We start from the raw sequence: 18,071 nt of genomic DNA, 5'->3' as shown, positions 1-18,071 counted from the left end.
CCTTTTCTACTCATTTTTCTGTATCTTCCTTTCTACATACACACACACACTCAGAAACACCCCCACAAATTCATGAACATACAGATATACACATCCACAGATACACACACAAATATACACATACATCCACACAGACGCTCACGAAGACTCCCCACTAAGATTTGTTTACAGTCAAACTATATTTTACTTCAAAGAAAGAGTTCCGGTTTCTATAACCATTTATTTGCATGGTCTCCTTCCTTTTCTGCTAATACTTCCTTCCCATTTTCAGAATTCAGAGCTTCCGCTCAAACCCAGATAACACTTGTCACCTAAATAAATCTACTTTCTTTGAAAACTTTACATTGAAAAAAAATTGAAGATTACAGTTGCATGATGACAACATTGGTAAACTCCTTAAGAGGGCAAGCAATTTCATTCTGTAGCTCCAGTGCAAGCACAGACCCTGCAAAAAGTACAACATAAATTTTTTTTTGTTTTGTTTTGTTTTGTTTTGTGAGACGGAGTCTCGCTCTGTTGCCCAGGCTGGAGTGCAGTGGCCGGATCTCAGCTCACTGCAAGCTCCGCCTGCCGAATTTACGCCATTCTCCTGCCTCAGCCTCCCGAGTAGCTGGGACTACAGGCGCCCGCCACCTCGCCCGGCTAGTTTTTTGTATTTTTTAGTAGAGACGGGGTTTCTCCGTGTTAGCCAGGATGGTCTCCATCTCCTGACCTCGTGATCCGCGCGTCTCGGCCTCCCAAAGTGCTGGACAACATAAAATTTTAACTGTTGAATGAATGAAGGTATGCATAATGATTGCATAGACTTAGATATAGTGGGGTGATATTTTGCTTTTTTTCTTGTTTGATAGAAGTAGAAACTGAATTTCTTTAATTACATTGTCAGTTACCATTGAAAATATTAGAGCTGTAATTGTTACTCTTATCTAGGAAAATAATTCTCCATTGTCAATATTTCCTAAATAACAAGGTCATCATATGCAACAACTCTCAAGAAAGCTGTCATATATATATCAAATATAGAACTCTATTTGCTTCCTGTAATATTTTTACTTGTGTTCGTTCTGCAGATTCACTCAGATTGTGCTGCAAACCAGCAAGTTACATACCGCATCTCTGGAGTAGGAATTGATCAGCCACCGTATGGGATCTTTGTCATTAATCAGAAAACTGGTGAAATTAATATAACATCCATAGTTGATCGAGAAGTCACTCCCTTCTTCATTGTAAGTGGACTTCATGTCAATATATATGTTCATGCTGAAATTCTTCTCAGAAGCTCTTAATCTCAGATCATACTTAATTTGATTTCAAGAGTCTCAATATTTGGCATTTTTGGTTATTTCTTAATTCACGAGCATCCCACGACTGAAAAGAAATGCAAAGATTCAGAGAGAAGGAAATGTTTCACTTAAGTGTTAGCAAAAATGCTAACGTCTATACTGTCCTCATTGGCAAACTAGAGTATTTGTTTGGAAGGACAAATATCTAACTTTTTAATTTTTCGGTTTTTTTAAATTCAGTAAAGAATGTTAGCTTCTTTTAAGTCTAATGTCAGGTAATGATTCTAGAGCTACCGCAGGACTGTTTTCTGAGCAAGTATACTTTACTATAAATTTGTATTCCTCAAGCTCGCCTGAGCTCCGAATGCACCTTGAAAATTCATCCTTTCTTAAGGGAATCTCACTCCATTCTTTATAGGAGCTGTCACACAGTTTAAGTATCCTATCTCTTCAAACCCTCTACCTCATTTCCACTTTAAGCAGTTGACATTGTGACCAACTTCACGAAAAAGGCTGAGACCATCCATCACAAACTCCCACAATTATTTCTCTCTCGCCCAGCTCAGAAATGTTCTCCATTAAATCCAAAGGCAGGATCAATTGTTTGCTTTTTCCCACAGCGTATTCCAAGACATTTCCATCGTCCTATAATTACCAGTTACTTGGAGAATCATTCCATCACCTCTGTTTTACTGTCTCCCTTCTGCCGACTCCTTGGCTACTCCCATTCCCCTCTATCATCATGGCCAACACTTCTTAATATTAAAACTAGGAATAAAGAAACCCTATTTTGCTCCTGTTACCTCTTCTATTAAAACCCCATCAATCCATGTCCCAAAATACCTTCAAATAATAATCGAGATTTGCAGTTTTCACTCACACTGCCTGCCTGTATTCCTCACACAACTTTAATTCTTTAGCCTTCAATTCCAAATCTTTATTTCTCCCATCTGTACCACAATGATACCCCACACACTTTAAAAAGGCATGCTACCCTGTTAGCTTTTCTTGGAGCACAATGCATTTTTAAAATCTTTATTACTTTTTTAGAGACAGGGTCTCATTATATTGCCCAGGCTAGTATCACAATGCATTTATATATGGAAATATGCCATTTTGTAAAATAGTACACATTACACTTAGGGATGCTTCAAATACAAATAATAATAATAATGATACAAACCCCCATGTAGCTACTACCTAGCTTAAGAATGCCACATTTGCTTTCCTTTAGTGACTGTAAGCAGGGCTTGTGCCTATGTTCTAGTTAGACATAATAATTCTTTTAATTCCCCACAGTGCTAGTATAATGCTCAAAGTAAGAACTTAATACATCTGTGTTTCACAATATAATTATTTATCTTTTCTCTCCCAGATCTACTGCCGAGCTCTGAACTCAATGGGCCAAGATTTAGAGAGGCCGCTAGAGCTCAGAGTCAGGGTTTTGGATATAAATGACAACCCACCAGTGTTTTCAATGGCTACATTTGTAGGACAAATAGAAGAAAATTCTAATGCAAGTAAGTAATGTAGTGGCTTCCAAATCACTCCTAACAAGCAGGCACCTAACTGGAGACTAAACTATGTCAAATACACATCATGAACGTAACAGATAAACCATAGAAAATATGCAGAATAGCAAGTCTTTCCTTTCAACTATGGAAGCAGCTCCAAACTGAGAGACACAAGGCGTGATTCCAAAGCAATGAGGAGGATTTTCTCATATGACTCTCAGGCCAGCCCTGTAGAAGAGTCCTAACAAGAAATTTTAAAGGCATTTTGCACAGTGGTGGCAGGGGCATCGGGATGTGAATTCAGCCTCCCAGTCTAACTGTGTGGATGGGCAATCCCACCCTTTTCTGCTCATACTGCGTTCCCCACCGCCCCACCTTTTTAAAGTTAGCTACTTTAAAATCACTTATAGAAGTCACTTCCACACAAAACTTCATTTTGTGGTTTAACCTGGAAGTGATAAAATTTCTTGTGAATTCCAAAAATCCCTACACTTTACTTTTATTCATTAAAATACTGTACCTATACTTTCAACTTTTAAAAATGTTATTATAAAAATGCTCATTAAATTTATATAATATGAAAAGGAAAAGGGAACAAAAATCTGTTGTCTGCATTTCCTAGTACCATTCTTCAGAGGTATGCACTGTGTACATGCGTTCTATTTATGTAAACATAAATCACATGCTTTTTAACATAAATGGTATCATCTGTTACATACTAATCCACAGGAATTTTTATATAAATGTATTTTGAACATATTTCCATATCAGGACACCTAGATTGTTTCACTGCTTTCAAATAGTTGCATGGAATTTAATTATATAAATTATATAAGTGTATATAAATGTTAATTATCTAGTGAAAACATTTTAAAGGTTATGCTACAGTGAATATAGGTGGGGGATGACAGATGCTTTGGAGCATTTGTAGGAAAATTGTATTTGAAATAGAGTTGGAGAGTAGAGAACAATTCCAAAGTTACGAATGAGCACTGGAAGTTTTTCACATTCTCCAATAACCCAATAATCTTCATCAAAACTACTTATAAAATTAATGAAAAAGATAAGAGACAGGACAATGTATGTAGTTAAACAAGCATTTCTTTACATCTACTAATTACCTTACACTTGATGAAGGATCACCCAAAACAAAACAGTAATAATGTATATTTATCAAATGTGCATTATTCATTAGGAACTTTATATAGTTTTCTCTTACTAATGATTTAATTCTCACATGAATTCAATGAGGATGGCAGTAATATCATCCCCATTTATAGACATAGAAACTGAGGCCAAGATCATATAGCTAGAAAGTGTTGAGAAAGTTGGGAAAATGTTGGTCTGGTCTTATTATCATTTTGTTTTGCCACAACATCCTTTAAAAAAGAAGAAAAAATACTAGAAGAAATAGCCAGAATAACACATTTCCTTTGTTTCCCAGTTATCAGCAATGTCTAGATTCCTAGTAAACTTGATCTTTTTATTAGGCAAAGATATAGAAAAGAGCCAAGATATTCATATGTTGAAGGAGTAGAAAGGTAAGACAATGAAGTCCACATCATATGGATCAACTAACTCTAACACTTTTTTGGAAAGGTGATATATTATACTGTAACAAAAATGTAAGTCGCCCATTTGCAATCAATTTTCCTTGATTTCTAGATACACTGGTGATGATACTCAATGCTACTGATGCAGATGAACCAAACAATTTGAATTCAAAAATAGCCTTCAAGATTATAAGACAAGAACCTTCAGATTCACCAATGTTTATTATCAACAGAAATACTGGAGAAATTCGAACGATGAATAATTTTCTAGACAGAGAGGTAATTCTTTTTCTTTGTGGGTTTTTAGTCTCAAAGGAACTGATTCTAAAAGCAAAGATACTGAAGAGACAAAAAGACAAAGAAAATGATGTTTCAAATTTTTACCTGTATAACTTTTTACATAATTCTTTCATGTAAGAAATATTTTTTAAACGAAAAAGGGAGGATTTTTAAATTACGTTTTGTGCTTTTTTCATATAGTTAATTAATTAAAATTTGCTTCAATGTAAGAAAACTATATTGTGAAAGTACATGAAAATATGCCTAAGGTACAATGAAAAACTCTATTTCTCTAAAAAGTGTGTTCTATAATAAAATGAATTTAGGAATCACTTGCTATATGTCCACATTTTGGTGAGTTACAATGCATGTGAGTATGCTGGAGGCTCCAAGAATATTTACATACTAAGTTCTCTTTCTTTAACCTAGCAGATCTAAGCTCCATTGACAACAGAACCCTTGTTTTTCCTACATAACATCTATTGATAGCCCACCCATTCATTTACTTTGGGAAATGAACCACAGGATAAGAATGACAGTCTGATCAATCTTTTTGTTTACAGATAAGAAAATAACTAGTGATTGTTAACAGAGTAAAATCAGCATTGTGAGGTTTCTAGCATGCTATGTGATTTCATGATTTAGTTTTAAAATATGTGCTTTTTCATTATTTTAAAAAATATTGCCTTTTAACAGAATGTTGCTGACCTAAACATACATTAGGGGCATAAGTGAGGAAACTATTTTCTGATGGTATTCAATTAATTTTGTTTTAATTATTAAAAATGACAATCTTTTTGCTGATGACTTTTAGGTTTAGGATAAATCACATTATTTTAATACTCTTTAACTATCTAAATGTTATAAGCTTCTAAGTTACCTAAGTCTCCCTTCATGCATGTTTGAAAATAAACATTAGAAGAAATTAAATGTTTACTTTTTTCTCTCTCAAACTTCCTTAAACGCCCAGTGGGGTTTCGTTCATGTCAAAAGAGCTTTCATGGTAAAGCACTGTAAGAAAGGGCTGTCAGAAGGAAAGGGACTCTGCAGCCATTGGGAAGCCACCAGAGCAGATATTCTCAACCTGGGGTCAATGGAGAGACCTCAAGATGTCCCCATAAAACCCCCTCAATCATATCCATCATTTCGAATGAGTGTGCATTTTTGCATGAGTCAAAGAAAGCCTCCATAGCTTTTACCAGCTTCTAGAAATGTAAGCACCATTGAATAGAGTCAAGAATAGATACATCACCAATAACTCCATTGCCACAACCCACTACCTCCCAAAACACAAATCTATGTTACCTCTCTATATGCTTCTTGCCCACTCGGGGCTGATTATTTAGGTTATGAAATTTTCATGCCATAAACTTTTGGTAAACTTACTCTCTCTCCTTGGGATCATTCTGGTTTGTTTTACCCTTTATAAACTTTTTCAACATCTGGGCATATTATTATTAATAAGAAATGAAGCCTTTTAAAAAGTGTTGCATCATTTAAATAATGCATGATAAGCATTATTGGGAATAATCACATGAAACCTGTGGATTTTCCATATTCTGTGTTAACCCTCCCTCTATCGTAGATTTATGTAAATGTTGAGCCAACATTTCAAAGAACTTTACATAAGACAAAGTAAAGGCTGTCTACGTCAAGTGTGATATTGCTTGTAATATGTATTTTTAGCAATATGGCCAGTATTCTCTTGCTGTAAGAGGCTCTGACCGAGACGGCGGGGCAGATGGCATGTCAGCGGAATGTGAGTGCAACATTAAAATCCTTGATGTCAATGATAATATCCCTTACATGGAACGGTCTTCAGTAAGTATTTGTTCTTGGAATTAATAACTCTAAATGCACTATATTCTAAAACATATATGAACAATTCTGCTTACAGAGGCACATGTTATGTTTATTGACATACAACCCAACTGTAGATATATACCTTTTTCTTGTGTTTATGCAAGAATATATAGATTTAAGCAATGAAAAATGAGATGAAAACCACAGATATATTTTCTAAATAATGAATTTATCAACAGTCCAGTATAACCTACTATAGTTCTCTCTTTCACACAGTTTGTGCTAAGAGTTTTCACTTCTTGTTTCAGTACGACATAAGTATTGAAGAAAATACCCTAAATTCAAATATGCTCGAGATTAGAGTAATTGATTTGGATGAAGAGTTCTCAGCTAACTGGATGGCGGTAATTTTCTTTATCTCTGGAAATGAAGGAAATTGGTTTGACATAGAAATGAACGAAAGAACAAATGTGGGAATTTTAAAGGTTGTTAAGGTATGGTGTAATTATCCTAAATATTTTGTTTTCTTAATCTTTTTTCAAAATGTTAAACTTAAAATGATGCTAACATTTCACAAACTTGACTTAGTGAAAGAATAAAAATTACTGTGTTCTAAATTTATATATAACATAGAGCTTTTTAGTATAGTCTTTCTGCTTATAATCATTTTTAAAAAACAGGCATTGAATTTTAACTTGAAACATGTTGTCAATACATTACTCCCAAATAGATCATATAAATTGAAAACACTTTAAAAATAATATATTTTATGCTTACAACAAAGTATAATTAATCCTTAAGGTTAGTGTTTTAAGAATTTTTTAAAAGCATATTTAATAGGGGCTTTAAAACTGTGTCCATGTCAACATTGTAGGTCAATTATTACACATGTGGAATATCCATCATGTAAATAAAAATGTGTTTATTCCTCCAGTGTGTTTTCATAAAGTTTAAATTAAATTACTATAAATGTAGAATTATCATACTCCCATCTCACTGTGGCTGCTGATCAAGGCTTATTAGGAACACAGATATACTGGCAATTTGGTCCAAGTCAACTGGTCCAGAACAACTGAATGCTCTTATGTCCTCCCCATATTAATGGTCCACGTTTACCTGCAGTAAAATTTCATGAGATGTGAGAAAAAAAATTTGCCTCCTAGGGAGCTGATAGTCAAGTTTCTCCCTGTGCTACACAACTTGTAGAGTCCATTTTAAAAATCTACAACAGCTGTGCATGGATTGTATATGTTTCATGCAATATGTATTTTCATGGTAAAATATAATCCTTATTTAACTATTCTTTTTCGGAATAGGTCTGGAAAACAGACTCTCAAACAACTCTGTCCCCATAAGAATCTGTGACTTTTTGCCTCCTGTGTCTTCTTTTTTTTTTTTTTGAGACGGAGTCTCGCTCTGTCGCCCAGGCTGCAGTGCAGTGGCCGGATCTCAGCTCACGGCAAGCTCTGCCTCCTGGGTTTACGCCATTCTCCTGCCTCAGCCTCCCGAGTAGCCGGGACTACAGGCGCCCGCCACCGCGCCCGGCTAGTTTTTTGTATTTTTTAGGAGAGACGGGGTTTCACCGTGTTCGCCAGGATGGTCTCGATCTCCTGACCTCGTGATCCACCCATCTCGGCCTCCCAAAGTGCTGGGATTACAGGCTTGAGCTACCGCGCCCGGCCCCTGTGTCTTCTTAAAGTGTCACCATGCCTACAGCTTATATTTAACTTGATACAGTGTGCAGGTGCTTTAGTTTATCCCTCAAAGCATCCCTGCAAATTAGGTTATATTATTTCCATATTGCAGATAAAGACATTGAGGCTCCAAGAGAGCACAGAACTTGCGTAAGTTCTCATAGCTAGTAAGTAGTACAGCCAACATTTAAACCTAGTTTTCTCTAGATATGAAGCTCACATTCTTTCCATGATACTATTTAGGATTCAATACTGGGGAAATTGGAGTCTAATCTATTTTGCCCCAAACTATTATATTATTTAGAAAATTATTCAGCCTATCTGTCCTCAATATCTCTATTTGTAAAATGGGAATGATAATTGTTTGCCCAGACATATCATATATTAAATCCCTTGTTATAGTTATATATATACACACACACACATATATATACACACATATTTTTATATGTGTGTAATGTATACATACATTTGATTTTACAGCCATTCTTTGAATTGCAAATAAAACCAACATTAGAACAAAGATTCAAAATTTTAGCTAAATAAGAGAGCTCAATGCGTGAATCTCTATTTTTATCTAAATTACTCTTGTGAAATTTTAGAAAAATATATTTGGTATATATGGGCCTAATGGCATAATAGTTTGTGGATTTTATGTGTTGTAGATATTAATATCATTTTTCATAAAGAAAATCACTACTTGATTATTTTATGAGATAAATATTTCCTAGAACAAGTTGAAGAAAATATTTCTTTATAGTATATATATTACATTATATTATCTGATTTGTTCAAAGAGTCACACTTACAGATGTGAAATTTCTTCTAAATAGTTCTTATAGATAAAACCATTCAAATGATTGAAACCCTAATATATTTGACCCATACTGTGTAATAAATAGCTACTTTCTGAAAAACGTAAAATGATTGAAGGTAAGATAAATTGCCTTTGCACTAAAAAATACATAAATTTGACTATCCATATTATTTTAAGTTTTTAATTTGTTTGGTGAACAATTAGAGCTCATATCATACATTTGCAACTTTTCAACAATTAGTCTAGGGCAATTGAATTGTTTCTTACTTTATTTGCACAAATTTACGTCAATTAAAGATTAAAAATTGTGTATTTGTGTGCATTTTTGTTTCATAAAAGAAAGAGAATCATATTTTTTTTTGCTATTATCAAAGGATTTCTCTTTCACCTGGAACGTTTTCTCTTCTTATACTAAAACTATTTTACTCTGTATTTTCTAGCCCTTAGATTATGAAGCTATGCAGAATCTGCAACTTAGTATTGGTGTCAGAAATAAAGCTGAATTTCATCATTCAATTATGTCTCAGTATAAACTGACAGCAACTGCAATTACTGTGACTGTGTTAAATGTAATTGAAGGCGCAGTGTTTCGTCCAGGTTCAAAGACATATGTTGTAACTGGTAATATGGGATCAAATTATAAAGTGGGAGACTTTGTAGCTACTGACCTGGACACAGGTGGACCTTCAACGACTGTTAGGTAAGAGTGAGATTTTCAACTAATTTTCCTTACATACTGAACTTAAGTACATATGTTCTTTTTATAGATTATAAGTATCTGAGTTAAAGTACTTTTCCTTAGTTTTGAAACTATCATTTAATTGTAAAAAGTACTATAAACTGTTCATTTAAAATGTTTAACTTAAGGAAACATAAAAATTCATGCAAGATGTAAGATGTTAAACTGTAAAGATGTGATATGTGAAAATAATATATCTCAAAAGTATTGACACTCCTGTATTTCTGTATCTTACTGATCAATTAGCTGATTACTATAGGCCATGACTTGTCCCTCAGAAGAGTTTATGGAATGATTTTCCGATTGCAAATCTGCCCGGCTTTAAATCAATTAGATTTTATTAGCTCATTTCAATTATATTCTTCACTTTATTCAGCATTCAATATGGGTCAATAACGCTGGTATGAAAAATTAGTTATATTAAGGAAAACTATGCCATGTCATTTTTTAAAACTATATATGCAAATATTTCTACCAAGTCACAAAAGAAAATCTGTGTGTGTACATGTACCTGTGTTTGCACATGTGACTGTGACAAGAAGAATGGGAGAAGCACTTTACCCATGCATTTTTTGTTGTTTGGGGTTTGTTTGTTTGTTTGTTTGTTTGTTGAGACGAGTTTCACTCTGTCACGCAGGCTGGAGTGCAGTGGTTCGATCCAAGTTCACTGCCACCTCCGCCTACCTGGTTCAAGCGATTCTCCTCCCTCAGCCTCCCAAGTAGCTGGAATTACAGGCACATGCTACCACACCCGGCTATTTTTGTTTTAGTAGAGAAGGGATTTCACCATGTTGGCTAAGTCAGTCTCCAACTCCAGAGCTCAGGTGATCCACCCTCCTCGGCCTCCCAAAGTGCTGGGATTACAGGCTTGAGCCACCGCACTCAGCCCACCCGTGTGTTTTAAAAGTTCTTTCTTGGTTTTCTCCACACATAGTGTGAGTAGTTCTGTTAGAGGTCCTGTCACACTGTACCATGTTGCTGATGAGCTCTCCTGTACCCCACAGGAGTGAATTCACTGAAGGTAGACCCAACCCAGAGCTTAGCAGAATGCCAGAGAGAAAGAGAGAGACAGAGAGAGAGAATTACCTGACCAGTGTTTGTTTCACAAATAGTAGATGAGAAGAAAAACATGGAAGTCAAAGATGAGAAGAGAATAGAATAGAGGCTCAAGGCAAGGCCATATTTTGGAATTCAGAAGAGGTCTTTTCAAGTTCTAGTGTATGCGGAGAGGAGGAGTGGAAACGGGGGAAGTGCAGGCCAAGTTGATGAAATAACTTCTTTGTAAAAGAATAGTTTAGAATTAGGAACAGCCCAGGAAATCCTAGGATCTGGGTCTTCTGTAATAGTTCTGCTGCTACCTAAATCAAATGAAAATGAGACTGCAAGCATCAAAGGATTATTCTGACATCCAACTGGGCATAAAAGGACACTCCATCAGAAATGGGTGCTCAGTATTTTTTTTTTCTTAAATATAAATCTTGATGTACCCCTGAGTGGCCCCATATAGCTAAGACTGCCCTGAGAAAAAATAAAGTCTCTAGTAATTGAAAACTATATCTAGGGGTTATAATCACTCACTGAAAAAAAATACATTTTAAATTAAAATTTCTTTTTTTAGAGAGCTGACATTAATTTGTATCATTTTCTTTCAAATACAGATATGTAATGGGAAATAATCCAGCTGACCTTCTAGCTGTTGATTCAAGAACAGGCATAATCACTTTGAAAAATAAAGTTACCAGGGAACAGTATAATATGCTCGGAGGAAAATACCAAGGAACGATTCTCTCTATAGATGGTAAGAAATCAATTGACATTTTTATCTTTTCTAGAGAAAGCTGTATATATCTTAAGATACTAAAATTTTAATTATCACATTTTAAAGTAACCCCTTTCCAACAAAAATTGTCACATTGGGCATTATAGACTCATATCTTTAACAACTTGAGGCAGTATAATTTAGTAGCTAAGATCGTGAGTCCTGAAATAAGACTAGATTTGTGTCTTCTACCATCACGTACTAGCTATATAATCTTAGAGAAGTTATTTATTCCATCTATAGCTGTTGTCTCTTTTTTAAAATGGAACAATAACAATATAGGTTTAGAAGGATGTGATGATAATGATAAAAATAGCAACAAAAACAAAACAGCAGGATTAGCATAGTTGAGCTGAAAGGACATGGGCTTTGATAACATACAGACTGGATTTAAACGTATTTCTGTTATATTTCAGAAATGTTTTTATTCACTTATTTAGAAAGTGTATAATTGAGTCCTAACTAAATGTCAGCCATTGTGACAGATTCTAGGGTTACATCAATTAATAAAGTCAGACAACTGAGCTCACATCTATGTAATAAAGATTACAAAAACAACCTCAAATTATTCCCATATTTTTGCTGAATAATTCCACTTTCAATAATCTTAGGAAAAGTTTAAATATAACAAGCTGAATGCACAAGATGTTAATTACAGCACTAATAATTAAATATTGAAAACCACATCAATAATAGGCAACTGGGTAAGTAAACCATGGTCCGTTCGATATAAAATTATATAACCATCAGGAACTATGTTAATTAAAAGTTTATTAAAATACAAAAGAATACTTATAGCTGAAAGTAAAAAAATGGAATGAACCATATGATCACGTCAGTGTAACATAAATAATAAGCAACCATTAGGCATTATAATTAAGGACAAAAGATCATTTTAAAAAATATCAGCGAGGGTTGTCCTTGGGTGCTGCTACCACGAATTTGGTTTCTGGTTTTGTTTTGCTTCTTTCTGTAATTCTATACTTTTCAAATTATATATAATATCCAAATTATATATAATGTCCAATTATAAATAATATCCAAATGTAAAGAAATAATCCAATAAATAGTATTACTATGACTAATAGTTATAATAATAATATAATAATTTAATTGATTTTTAAAACCGAGTCAAAAACAAGGGATGATTTGACAAGTGAGGAGAAATGATGGGACTAAAGATATTGAAATAAATATTGGTGTAAAAAATAATTCAGTATTGTCCAACCATTACTACACTAAATGTCTAAAATATTTCTTCCATTTTGAACGTTATTACAGATGCTCTTCAAAGAACTTGCACTGGTACAATTAATATTGACATTCAAAATGTTGATGGAGATGACAGGACTAATACACAGGCGAGCACTGAAGTTACCAATACTGGCAGAGAAGAAAGTACTTCTTCCACTAACTATGAAACCAGCACAACTTATACTGTCTCTCAGCCAGTAGCTTCTACTGTACACTCTAATGGAGGACAGTTCGCAGACAATGTGCATTTCGGTCCTGCTGGCATTGGACTGCTCATCATGGGGTTCTTGGTCTTAGGATGTGAGTACTTTAGCAAATCCTATGTATATGTGTACCCCAAAAACTGGTGGGGGAAGAGATACGTTTTCTGATTCTTTGATAAAACGTATTTTACAAACTCTCATTTTGTGCAATTATAAAGAAATTTCTACGCTTGGCACTGGGTTTATAAGGTGAAAAAAATTAAACTTCTTGACCCCTTACAGGACTGTGGAGGATAAAAACTTATTTGCAATAAGTCTCAATGTAATGGGGAAATGCCATAACAAGCAGGCTCAAATTGCTATTGCAGTGAAGAAGACAATCAGAAAAGGCTACAGAGGGGGCCGGGTGTGGTGGCTCACGCCCGTAATCCCAGAACTTTGAGAGGCCAAGGCGGGCAAATCACTTGAGGTCAGAAGTTCAAGACCAGCCTGGCCAACATGGTGAAACCCACGTCTCTACTAGCCGGGTATGGTGGCAGGTGCCTCTAATCCCAGCTACTCAAGAGGCTTAGGCAGGAGAATTGCTTGAACCCAGGAAGCAGGCGTTCAGTCAAAAAAGAGAAAAGAAAGAAAGAAAGAGAGAGAGAGAGAGAGAGAGAGAGAGAGAGAGAGAAAGAAAGAAAGAAAGAAAGAAAGAAAGAAAGAAAGAAAGAAAGAAAGAAAGAAAGAAAGAAAGAAAGAAAGAAAGAAAGAAAAGAAAGAAAGAAAGAAAGAAAGAGAAAGAAAGAGAGAGAAAGGGAGAGAGAGGAAGGAAGGAAAGAAAGAGAGGAAGGAAGGAAGGAAGGAAGGAAGGAAGGAAGGAAGGAAGGAAGGAAGGAAGGAAGGAAGGAAGGAAGGGAGGAAGGCAGGCAGGCAGGCAGGCTACAGGGAAAGAGTAAACTCTGAGTTGCATTTTAAAAGATGAATAAGAGTTAGGCTGATGGACTAGAGAAAGGGAACACAATACAAGGGGGAAAAAACTATGTGCAAAAACCCAAAAGAATGAGAGTGCAAGGTACTGCAATGAAGAACTCCAATGTGCAAGAAATAAAATAAGTGCATGACAGCATGGTGAAAGTTTAGACTAAAAGATAGGCAGGTCTCAAAGAGATTTTATTGATACTAACACTGCATAGTATTAATAAAAGGAGAGTCCCTAGGGTTAAACTCTGGTTTCTAAGCCAAATTGTCTGATTCTTCTGAAGGTCACCTAACCTTTCTGAGCCTTGTTTTTGTCATGTATGAAATAATACTTACCTTAAAACAATGCTTTGATGATGAAAAAGAAGTACCACACAGGAAGCATTTAGCGTGTTCTATGGCCACTAGGGTAGCACTAGTCAAGGGTCTAGCCATAAAGGTAGAATACAGTGGATTCTCCAGGTGGCCTTTAACATTACCTTGAATGATGATAGAAATTAGAGCAAGATAAACCACATGGCACAGTCTTTGAGAAATGAGAACACTCTAAAGTAAGTAGGTTGTAGTCTGCACATTGCAATTAAATTAATGCAAACATTGTCATTTTCAAATGTGGAATCAAAATCTTAAGGTCAGAAGGTACCTCAGATATTTAAATCAAACGCACACACAAAATATAAAGTCACAGCACTTACATACAAAATATTTTTCTTCTACTTTCATTTTTCTTTGCACATGAACAGCGACAGATATTTTTTGCTACATTTATTTGTGAACTGGGTTTTCTCTGATTTTAAACAACTCATTTTTTTTTTTTTGAAGTTTTCATCAATATTGGACTCATCTAAACAAGTCTGGTCATGGTGATAACACAGCTTAAAGCTGGAGTTCTTTTTCCAAAATTTAAAACATATTTCCAAAAAATGAAATTTCTACATTGACAAATAAGAGTTTATTCTTATTGGTTCATAATTAATTGAAGTAATAACTAGGAAAATTTCTATGAAACGGGGAAAAGGGAAAGAGAGAAAGAAAAAAGCATTCTCATCAAAATGAACCAAGACAGGAAGAAGGCAAAAATGCGAGTGAAGTTGCAGAATATAACATAAAATACATATGAAAAGAGTTCATTCTCTATTTGTTATGCATATTGATTACAACTTACCTTGTAAAATATTTAAATTTAATACTTCATAAGAGCAACTTAATTACCCAACTGCTGATTATCACTACTGTAAATAATACCTGACTTTCATGTTGAGATTTTTGTTTTTGGGGGTTTTTTTGTTTTTTGTTTTTTGTTTTGATTTTGAGTCTCGCTCTGTTGCCCAGGCTGGAGTGCAGTCGTGAAATCTCAGCTCACTGTAACCTTCGCCTCCCAGGTTCAAGCGATTCTCCTGCCTCAGCCTCCTGAGTAGCTGAGACTACCTGCGCGCACCACCACACCCGGTTAATTTTTGTATTTTTATTAGAGACGGGGCTTCACCATATTGGCTGGGATGGTCTCGATCTCCTGACCTCGTGATCCACCTGCTTTGGCCTCTCATGGTACTGGGATTACAGGCATGAGCCACCGCGGCCGGCCTGAGTTGGTTTTTTATATTGCTGACTACCTCTGGGTACTGTAGTTAATAAAAGATTTACAAATTATATATGGGCCTTAGAGTCATCACTACCTGTAGACCCAAAGTTTCCTCTAGTAGATTTTCAGAAAACCAACACATGGGCTTCTTCTCTTTTTTTCTTTTTTCTTCTCTCCCTCTCTCCCTTATTTCTATCCTTACTATCTTCCTTCCTCCCTAATTTACTTCCTTCTTTTTTCCTTTCCTCCTTCTTCACATTTTTAATTTACAAATTCTTTCTTTCATCCATTTATTCAAAACCATTTACCAAGATTAAATTGTATAAGAGGCTGATAATAAATAGAAAAATAAGAAAACTCCACTTGATTAACAACAGAAGACACCGCTAAGCAGCGTGATGTTTTCTATTTGTATAAGAGTTGTTGAAAGAAAAGACACCTGCCTAGGGGGAAATAGTAGCCTCAAGGAGAATTGCTGGAAGCATGAATAAGATTTTACCGTTGAAATAAAGGCAAGCATATGTAAAAGGAAGAAAATAAAGACATGGAGGAGAGAACACAAAGGATCAACTATATTGCCTGACCTTTCATCTTTCCTTCTTCTCTCCTTTAATATTTTTCTAAATAATGACATGGAAATATTAATTGGTTTTAATAATGTGATACTATCTGTAATTTTTTTTTTTTTTTTTTTTTTTGAGAGAGGGTCTCACTCTGTCACTCAGGCTGGAGTGCAGTGGCACAACCACCGCCCACCTCCCTGGTTGAGCAGCCTCAACCTCCCTGGCTCAAGCCATCCTCCCAACTCAGCCTCCGGAGTAGCTAAGATTACAGGCAAAAGCCCCCATGCACACCTAATTTTTGTTTTTTTTTGTAGAGGTGGAGTTCCACCATGTTGCTCAGGCTTGTCTCAAACTCCTGGACACTAGCGATCCACCCGCCTCCGCCTCCCGAAGTGCTGGGATTACAGGCGTGAGCCACCATGCCAGGCCCACTATTTGTAATTTTTAATACTATAAAACAAACTAAAATTGACTGCAGTCTAATATACAAAAGCTCCTATTTGCTTTGGGCTCTGACCATTACTCAGCTTGTATTCTGAAACTTTCATAATTTTAGAACCAACCGGAATTATATCAGGAATTCAAATTTGACCATAAAAAGTCAAGTTGTTTTGTTTTTTATTTGCACCAAGCGCTAATCTAGTATTACTATCCTTCCACCACCAGTGGTCCCATTTTTGATGATTTGTTGTGATTGTGGAGGTGCTCCTCGTAGTGCAGCTGGCTTTGAGCCTGTTCCTGAATGTTCAGATGGAGCAATTCATTCATGGGCAGTAGAAGGACCACAGCCTGAACCCGGGGTAAGTGCCACATTCTAATAAATAGCCTTTGGTAGTCACTGAAATTCAGTCTTTACACATGAACCAAGATGGCCGCCATCACTCACAGTCTATGCTGTTTTTTGTGCTGAGACATCTAATGGGGAAAATGAAGAGGAATCAAAAGCACAACAAAATTAGATGGACGTAACCAGGGAAGGTTTTCTAAGTGAAGTTCAAATTTTAAATGGATTTCAGCATTTCCTAAATAGTATTTTTTTTTTCCCAGAAACCTGAGGTAATTTGAGAATAAACCAAATATGTGACTATAGAAAGATTACAGTCATTGGTCATTACAAATGGCAATGTTGTTTCCTGTCTTTTAGGTTATGACCACCATCATACCACAAATACCACCTGATAATGCAAATATAATTGAATGCATTGACAACTCAGGTAAGAAAAAAAAATTGTTTAACAACTCAAATGATTAGGAAGTCTGTTTTCTCTCTTTGCATAATGTTGTTTGCTGGTCTTATTTTTCTTCAAAAGTGTTTATATCATTCTTTTTTAAATGACTAATTTGTAAATTAAATGGCAAGGAAAAACCTACAGTAATTATTATTCTTATATGCTGCATTTTAAAAATTTTCCTCAACCATCAAAGAGTACTTAGAAGATGACCAAATTAGGATCTCTATATATGCAGAAGTACTGAATTGTAACCATGAGTAAGTTTTAGTCAAGATTTTTAATTTAATAGAGCAAATTTCATTAACAGACATACACACACATATGTCATACACATATATACACTAATTCAAATTAAAGCACAACCCAACTAAAATAGACCTGTGCTCATTGATTGAGGCTAAAATCTTTATACACAATTAATTTAAGGATTCAGAATTGCTTTGACTTTAGCTGCTTATTATAACATAGAAAAAAATTACATCCATTTTCAGTATCATCACAAATATTACCTAAAAAATATTTGTCCAATTTCTTTAATTCAAAGCAAGTAGATGAAACACTATCAAAATCTTTCAAAGCTCTCAACTGAGATTGTGTGCACATGGTGGAGTTTCTTCTAGCACATGGGTAAGACTGTATAAATCCAACTTGCCTTAAAACAGGAATCTAGACCAGTTCACAGACAGAAACCAGGGAACAATTAGAATTTCACAGTAAGTGGATAACTACCACTATAATAAAAAAAACAATTAAAATAACATCCATATCTGTGAAAA

General features: G+C 35.1%; 1 protein-coding gene and 1 long non-coding RNA gene across 3 annotated transcripts in view; one reads left to right on the top strand and one right to left on the bottom strand.

Annotated features, from left to right (window-relative positions):
* LOC105468088 (desmoglein 1) overlaps positions 1-18,071 on the top strand; it is a 32,254-nt gene that overhangs the window by 9,659 nt on the left and 4,524 nt on the right. The window contains exons 4-13 of the mRNA XM_011718051.2: positions 1,071-1,226; positions 2,659-2,803; positions 4,463-4,629; positions 6,316-6,450; positions 6,741-6,926; positions 9,384-9,643; positions 11,341-11,480; positions 12,783-13,055; positions 16,730-16,863; positions 17,208-17,277. Of these exons, the coding sequence (XP_011716353.2) occupies positions 1,071-1,226; positions 2,659-2,803; positions 4,463-4,629; positions 6,316-6,450; positions 6,741-6,926; positions 9,384-9,643; positions 11,341-11,480; positions 12,783-13,055; positions 16,730-16,863; positions 17,208-17,277 (1,666 nt within the window). The remainder of the gene's footprint in view (positions 1-1,070; positions 1,227-2,658; positions 2,804-4,462; positions 4,630-6,315; positions 6,451-6,740; positions 6,927-9,383; positions 9,644-11,340; positions 11,481-12,782; positions 13,056-16,729; positions 16,864-17,207; positions 17,278-18,071) is intronic.
* Positions 16,851-18,071, bottom strand: part of LOC105468097 (uncharacterized) — a 73,850-nt gene continuing 72,629 nt past the window's right edge. The window contains exons 4-5 of one of the 2 annotated variants that reach the window (XR_011616982.1): positions 17,805-17,961; positions 16,858-16,978 (exon numbers count right to left, since the gene is read on the bottom strand). This is a non-coding gene — a long non-coding RNA (uncharacterized lncRNA). Of the gene's footprint in view, positions 16,979-17,804; positions 17,962-18,071 lie in introns of both variants that reach the window. The other variant, XR_011616983.1, reaches the window with a different exon arrangement.

The sequence above is a fragment of the Macaca nemestrina genome, chromosome 19, assembly GCF_043159975.1.
Source record: "Macaca nemestrina isolate mMacNem1 chromosome 19, mMacNem.hap1, whole genome shotgun sequence".
NCBI lineage: Eukaryota > Metazoa > Chordata > Mammalia > Primates > Cercopithecidae > Macaca > Macaca nemestrina.
The sequence above is the reverse complement of the archived record's forward strand: the minus strand, read 5'-3'. Positions and strand labels throughout refer to the sequence as shown.